Here is an 8302-nt window from a genome sequence, read left to right as displayed (position 1 = left end):
GGTGAGAAAATTGGGACCACAATGATGATATGTGAAATTATTTCACTTGAGAAACCAATTTATAATTGTCATATGAAGATAAGTTAATGAGAAAATTGGAACCAATGATGATATCTGAAATTATTTGGCTTCAAAGAACCAATTTATAATTTTCACATAACCACAGGGACCAAATCTGTAATTTAAATATACACCCCTTACAGTTACATAACTGGATGGGTAACAAGTGATCTTTATTCATGCAACAATCACCCTGCAATTGCATTCAGACAAATATCTTTTGGCATCCGTAATACTAGAAAAATAAAACATAGAACTTGTATAAACATCTTCAAAACCCATGGGTTGGGGGTTCAACATAACAGAATAAACTAAATAATTGAAAACAAGAAACCTCAAGTTAAGTATGCGATCAAAATCTTAAAAACCAATGGCAGGCAGTACTTCCAATTCAGCAGCAGCAGCAGCAATAGAATATGACTGATCAAGTACGAATTCCTCTATTCAGACTCACCATGCGACTTGAACCATCCATCTGACTTCCCCTACTCCCCATCGCACCACCCTGATARTTGTTACGCCCACCTCCTCCATACGTAGAATCATGGAATCGTGAAGAACTCTGCTGTTGATACCCACCTCTCGATTGGTTTCCTCGATACGTCTGACCAGGAGCAAACGCCCTTCCGTTCCCATACCCTGACCGCCCACCACTGCTCCCCACTCGTCCCTGTGAGTAAGACGACGTGTTATCTTGCCATTTTGTACCACCAGCAACAGACGCATAATCCTGACCCTCCCTCCTCCTYGATGGCAGACTCTCCAATCCACCTCCACCAAGCCTAGCCTCKAYTGCYCGCTCGTTGCTCTCCGCAAGAACCGTCAGTTTCTCTGTGAACTGGAACGCCAAAGCCTGTAGTCTGCTATGTTCAACCTCATGGAAAACAATGCACTGTGTAGGTTGATCCCAGCTCGCATGAAGCTCATCATTGATCATCATTTTGCTCACAGTGCAATGGGTCTGATATGTGGACAGGTCAAACATCTCTGAAAGCTGCTCCAATTTTAAAGTCTCGTAGCATGAGGAATACGTGAAAAGATAGGTCCTTAAAGCTTCTTCTTTGATCTTGTCTTTTAGCATTTCTAAAACCTTCTCACGGTTCCTAAGGAGTCTCCAGACGTCAAGTGAGTTGACGACGTCAAAGGATTTTTGGAAGTCGCCTTTGCTAAGGGCTCTGGTTGCAGCCATAATATGATCCCTGACGTTTTCTGGGGGACCAGTGAAGGTCTGCCTCTCGCTCACTTCAAGTAACCTTCTCAGTGTCTTGCTGATGACTTTGCGTCTAGCATCGTGGCTGTTTGCAGCCATATTTGGAACCTCCAAGAGCATGGCACATATCAAATGCACGGCCTCCAGAAGTTCAAGATTGATGTGCATGTGATATGGCATCTGCCTTCTCCTTTCCAGCCGTTCCTGCACCCAGAAATAAACAACTTTTAATGGTTATCAAGTAGGATTCATTTGGTCTGAGAGAATTGAGGATGGAATAATAGTAGTAGGATGTGTTTGGTTTGAGGGAATAGGAATGAAAAATGGGTACAAAATACGATAGGAATCACCCACACCCATTCCCGAATATCATCATCAACATCATGAGTGTTATTATTAACAAAATATTATATTATTAGTAGCAGTAGTAATATTAAAAATAAAAACTATTTATTAATAATATTAGTTTATTATTATTTTTACCACTATGATTAATATATTACTAGTTGTGTACCCACGCAATGCGGCGGGAGCCATGAATTTTAACGATTTTGAAATTCCACTGGTTTTATAAGATAAGATTTAACGATGATATATATTAACACTTGGTCTTTACATATTAATACAATTTGAATAAATAAGAGTTATGGTTCCAATTACAGACTATCGATGAAAAAAATTGTATGACAGTTTAAAATCCAACATATTTAAACGGCTTCACAAATGTGTTCGGTTTATACCAAAAGCAAAGAACCAAGAAACTTGAGTTTTAAAATAAACACTCAAAAACCAATAAAGAAAACTACAAATTTGACAGATCATAAGCCATGAAAAGACCAAAAAAGATGGGTTTTAGAATGAAATTTCAACTGCTTACTCTCTTTCTTGTTCAGAAACTCAGATTAAGGTTGAATTAATACATGTATATATATATTTCAAAAAAACCCAAGAACATATTATACAGTGCAATTTGAACAGCCTAACCCCAAAATATATAGTATATATATAAATAAATAACTATAAAAGTATAAATCGTAAATATTAAAAATATTTTTTCACAGTATATATAATATATAATAATATAATTAAGTCAAAAACTATTCAATACTGGACTCATTTCGAAGGTATTAACGAGACGATTATAATGGTGTAACTTGTTAAAATAAAAATGTATTTTTTAAACATGTTTTAATTGATATACGATTATGTATATTAATTTGATAAAGGTTTAAAATGAAACATTTAGAAGTAAAGGACGTAAAGTAAATTAATTAACCAATTATAGGGGTATAAAGTGTAAATTTAAAATTATAATTTTAAAAAAATCCTTTGTGAGAGGGTGAGTGGAGGAGGGGGTGAAAAAGTGAAAAAGTTATATAAAGGGTATCTTGGTCATTTAGTATTTTAAGACTTTAAGACTTTTGTTAAATTTGCTTTATAAGATAGTATAGATTCATCACTAGTGATATTAATAGTAATAAATATTAATTCATCACTAATTGTAATTTTTTTTGTCATACTATTATTATTTTTAGGATAGACAAAAAGAAACTATTACATTCTTAAAAGCATAATCATTACAATAATGCAGCAAAAGGTTAAATATATAGATTGCCAGCAACCATGGCACTAGTCTATCAAATAGGCTCAGACTAAACTTGGCACCAAGGTCCTTCAACAGTTCAAAGTCACAATATGAGACCAATCCAGACATGTACATATAGTAATAGTAGTTTAGCATTTACAACCCAAACTAATGACCAAAAGCCTTATAACCTACAACATACCTTAATGGACATTTTTACGGTAAAAAAGTGACATCAGAAATAGAAATGACATGGTGAAAGTAACAAGAGAAACGAAGAGAAAACACAAGTTTACTACAACAGTTGCAAGTATACATAATAAACCTAGAATTCTACCACTTCTATTAAAACTTACTTAAAGAACAGGAAAAAGAACCCATTGTAGGCCATCTCCAAAAGGTATAGCCAAGTGCATGGATGCACCTGTTCTCTATGATTTAGACAGTAAAAAAGACAATTGATCTACAAAATTCTGAAAAAGAAGTTGTGACAGGCCTCAACGGTGTATCACATGATGATAAACAAATTGAAACGGAAGACCATAATCATTAGCAAAGACTTCCAACTAAAACAAAAATGAAATTCAAGGGACAGACACAAGAAAAATAACAACTGATTTCTTACGGTGAAAAGAAATAAGAAGTGGAAGAAAAGAAAAACACAAAACAAATAAAGAAGAGAACAAAATGTCAATGACAGGGGGAGGTGAAAAAAATAATCTGAAAGCATATATGACAACTAAACTATTCCCTTACTAGTTACTACAACAATCATTTCAATTGCCTTGGTCAACTCTGCCTTGATACCTAGTTGAATACAGACCATATATACAGCCATTGAAACTCTTAATGTTTCATAAGACATTTTGTAAGAAGGTAAAGTACACAAATAATTGTGCATAGTCAACACCTAAAGACAAAAAAGCAACAAAATCAGGTTTCTAATAAGAAGCCAGACCATGACAAACAATGAAAAGGGGGTAAAGCCTACTTCTCAAAATGGTACCAAGAACAACACATAATTCGCAAACAATGTGGAACTGCAGATGGCTAACTCTTTTGTAAATCTTCTAACTAATACCCTGTCCAGCCCGCTAATTTCCTTTGAGGTGTAACGATAAAATCATGATAACAATGTGTTCTAATCGAACTCCTTAAATCCATTTAACATTAAAACCATACTCAAATGGTACTCGCACAATGCAGAGATATACATCTCGATTTAAATGTTTCATTTTTTTTTGTCTCAGTTGATGTTATAATACAGATCTATGTGGTTTTGAGAAAGGAATAATGTTTTTATTTTTGAATAAAATATAAATATGAAGATATATCATAAAATTTTGAAAAAAATATTGATATTAGTACCAAACTAACTATTTAAAATTTCTCTTTTTTGTGTATTTCTTTAATTCATTTTTTTATTTTTGGTTTAATAAAATCATTTTATAAAGATAATAATTAAGTATTTTTTTAAAACTCAATGATTATCTTAATTATATTTTTGATTTTTTATATTTAAAGTGAGATGTTTATCCTCTATTTGTTTATATTTATGTACAGGTAGTTACTATGAATTTAAACATGAAGCTTTAATAAGTTATAATTACGCATAATTTACTTGTAATCTTGAATTTTAAGTAATATACATCAATAGTACTTCATGCATAAAAAATGGTTTCTAAGAGTTTCTGTCAAATGCTTTATAATATAGTACAGATATGGTATGTATGATCGTAACAGCTCCTAAATTAGTAGATTTTCTTGTTGGTATTATACACAATGTTGAATTCAGATGTATGCCTGTCTTTATCTTTTCCCATGAATATGATGATTTGTTATTATTATTTTATTAATTTCTAGGATTGTATCAACGACCTAATTATTGTTCTCAATTGTACCAATATCTGATTTTTAGTATGCCCACAACACAATTATCGTAAAATCAGGCAAACATATTTAAGCCACATAATTTAGGTATATTACCAGTCTTTACCCTAACAATTAGCAATCAGCTATGCCGTATAAAAAATATAATATCAGCCCTACTGCAAATGTAATCCATATATAGTCAAAATTACCTGTTCAGGAGTCTTCTCATGGTAGCGACTTTGAGAGACACCTTGTGCCAGCAGTTCCTTCACCCTCCCACCTAAATATAACTCAGAAAGGCAGCCATGTCCTTCAGCAATAAGTCCTGCTCTAAAGGCACAGAGGCCAAGCTGAGCCATTGATCTGTTAAATAGAATCTGGGTTGAGATGTCCATATGCTGAACAYTATCCTGYAAGTGGCTCATGAGCAACAARTCTCGGGATGTAGAAAAYTCATCYAAGATGGCATGGTGGTAAATGTCRCAAAGCATTGCCCGGGCCTTGGTTCGCTCATCCCCATGCTTGTAAATAAGGGAGACTAACATATCCATCAGTGCCCTACTACTCTCTGGAAAAGTAGGTTTCCGTGGCACAATTTCAGGACTGATTACAAATGCAGTTGGACCMCGAGTTTCCTCCACAGCCTTTRATTCAGATTCTTCTCCACTCTCTRCMSCRTCTGATTGCTCGGACAGTTTCCGCATAGCATCATATACTTCCTGTGGTTTATAGTAGACAAGTTCAACAAGCCTTAGTGCTACCTTCGCTGCAGCTTTGTRATCCCCAACACGTTCAAGATATTCTTGGACGTTTTGAGCAAGGAGAAAAAACAAGGGTTCATCACGAAGCCTCTCAACATACTCACGAGTGTGAGGATCAATGCATTGTAGACTCTTAAATAATTCGACATCTACTTTCTCAAGAAAGGCAGCCAAGTTTCCCCATATTCGTATGGTATCGTTGAAGTCTGCGCCTTTCTGGGTCTCATTTTCATCCGGCTCCACCGAGTCATCAACCAGAATATTAGGATACTGSGCAAGAATATCAAGTATGACAAGCATATTCTGCACACACTTCTTCCATACATTTATAGGCATGTGCCCACTGAGACCTGGGTTGACATCAAACTGTGCCGATACAACACTGAATAGGATCTCAAGCTTCTGTGCAGGAGTTTTGGCCACCCTGGTCAGGAAAGTAAGCTGCTCAACCAGTTCAAGCCTTCCAGTCCCCTTTCTACCTCGGGCAGCAACAATCTCTTTAAACTTCTTGTTGACTATATCCCAAGTGACCTGGCTTGGATCCTTAAACTGCTTTTCCATTAGCTTATCTTTCTTATTCATCATTCTCTCCCAACCAGGTTCAGTTTCATCCTTCTCCTCATCATTATCGTCTTCAGACTCTGACCCAGAATCTACTTTTGTTGGGTCATCAATATCTGAACCAGTATCATCATCTTCMTCATCCTCTGACACCTCATCCGCTTCYTCTTGATCCTCAAAGCTTTCAGGAGTTTCTCTACACTTATTGATCAACTCCTCATATTGCTTATTGTTTTTCTTCAGTTTTTGCTTCATTGAGTTCAATGCCTTTGCATTGCTACTACTCATCTTCTTCTTTGCCTCCTTATTTGCCATGGCCTGATTCAAGAAGTCCTCTAACATAACCAAAGCCTTGACATAGTTGTTAGGGACTCTATCTGATTCTGTAACCCTCATGACCTTCTCAAGCTGCCTATTAATCTTGTCAAAGCTCTCCTGAAGGCTGACCCAGTCATTAATCTTCATTGCATTCTTCATCTGATCAATAGTTGCWGACAACTCCTCAAACCGCTTGTCTTTCGCAGACTTAATRACACGCTTATGCATGTCTCCATCGTCACTATCACTATCGCTATTGTCAAGATATTTGTTAGCACCAGGGGCACTAACAGCATTTTCTTGCCCCTCAATGACATCATCCTGTTCGGAATCACTCACTTCATCCTCAGTATCACTGTCACCCTGTCATCATAGAAACATAAAAATTACATCATCATTTTTCTTGATTTTTTTGTCGTCTGATTCCCGAATACAAATCACAAAGAAGATGGACTAGAAAATTTTATCAGGTGCCAAACAAACCTGGTTACTCCAAAATTTCGACGCCATCTTCTTATCTCGCAGGTTACAAATCCAAGAACAAGGAAAGCTGCAGAATAAAAACTTTAAAATTGCATGAAGCAACACTCGAAAGAATCAAACAGTAAGAACAATTGATGAACAAATATCCAAAAATACAGATCCGCGAAGAGGCAGAAAATCGTCGAAGTATCTCGATTCGATTGTTGCGTAGTGTAAACCTTGGTTGGATCCGATGCTTATTAGTAAAAGAGAGAAATTAGCAATAGAATACCTGTGAGTCGGAATCCGGGGGAGTGAGGGAAAGCTAGGGCAAGCGAGAGGAGAATGTGGTTTTCGTCGGCTAAGGTTTTGATTTTAGGGCAAGATGAGAGGATGACAACGAATGGATGAGATTGAAAATGGAATCCGGGTTAGACAAGTTACAGAAAAAGCTATTATTACTTATTTTATTAGGAATTAATTGGGTTCATGCTTCATCTTTGAATTGAATTGGATTACTTCCTTTGGGCCGGGTTTGAAAATATTCTTTGTTTTGTAGTTGCAGAATGGTTTGTTGTAAAATGATTAGAATGATTATGATGCTTTTGTTATATAGTATAAAATGAAATATAATTGTTTGGTAATTATATACAATAAAATTAAGGCGCTTAATGGTTAAAAGAAGTCCATAATACAAAATCATTCAGAGGGTTTTAGAATCATTAAGAGAAAGACTTTTTTTTACCAAACAAGATTCACCTCTTAACGACTCAGAAACTGTCTTTTAAGAGGTAAACAAACAACCCCTATATATAATATTAGCCGTTTAACTAAATCTTGATATTTAAATTTCAACTTTTTAAATTGTTTATTTTACGGTTAATGCTAAATCATCTTCAACTTATATGCATTGTAAATAACTTCAACTCTCGTCAATTTCAAACTTACATTTTATATCTTTATAATTAGTGATTTGATCTACTTTATATCCTTACTTTTTCATTTTTAATTTACCACCCTTATCATATTAACACAAATAATTATATATGAAGTAAATGCATTCAAAAATACTTTTTTTTTATAAATTATACAATTATAATCATCTAGTCAATATCTTCAAATTAAGCCCAAATATTGAATTTTTTTTATTTAATAATACCATCAAATATCATAAATACATACGAATTATTTTATTTTATATCCATACATTTTCATTTCACATCTTTATCTATCTATACTATATTATAAAGCATGTTAAACGATTATTATTTAATTTTTAAATTGTACAAACATTGATGCATTATGTACAAGTTTAAAAGCTTCACAATCGCTCGCATTCAAAAAGATAATTAAAAATAAGATTATTTTTTATTTTCAAGTTACACTTTATACCTTTTTAATTAATTATTTAATTTACTTTATATCATTTTATTTTTTGTTTTAACATACATAATCATATATTAATTAAAATAC

At 34.2% G+C, this 8302-nt stretch overlaps 1 protein-coding gene across 1 annotated transcript; it reads right to left on the bottom strand.

Annotated features, from left to right (window-relative positions):
- Positions 1–216: 216 nt before the first annotated feature.
- Positions 217–7257, bottom strand: LOC112507274 (eukaryotic translation initiation factor 3 subunit C-like). The gene is made up of 4 exons (XM_025111790.1): positions 7122–7257; positions 6851–6917; positions 4937–6730; positions 217–1474 (listed from the first exon to the last, which is right to left on the bottom strand). The coding sequence occupies exons 2-4, from the start codon at positions 6875–6877 to the stop codon at positions 485–487; spliced, it is 2811 nt and encodes a 936-aa protein (XP_024967558.1). The 5' UTR covers positions 6878–6917; positions 7122–7257; the 3' UTR covers positions 217–484.
- Between the last annotated feature and the right edge of the window lie 1045 nt (positions 7258–8302).

Source organism: Cynara cardunculus (assembly GCF_001531365.2).
Source record: "Cynara cardunculus var. scolymus isolate 2C chromosome LG 2, CcrdV1, whole genome shotgun sequence".
Taxonomy (NCBI): domain Eukaryota; kingdom Viridiplantae; phylum Streptophyta; class Magnoliopsida; order Asterales; family Asteraceae; genus Cynara; species Cynara cardunculus.
This window is presented reverse-complemented; position numbering and strand designations above follow the sequence as displayed.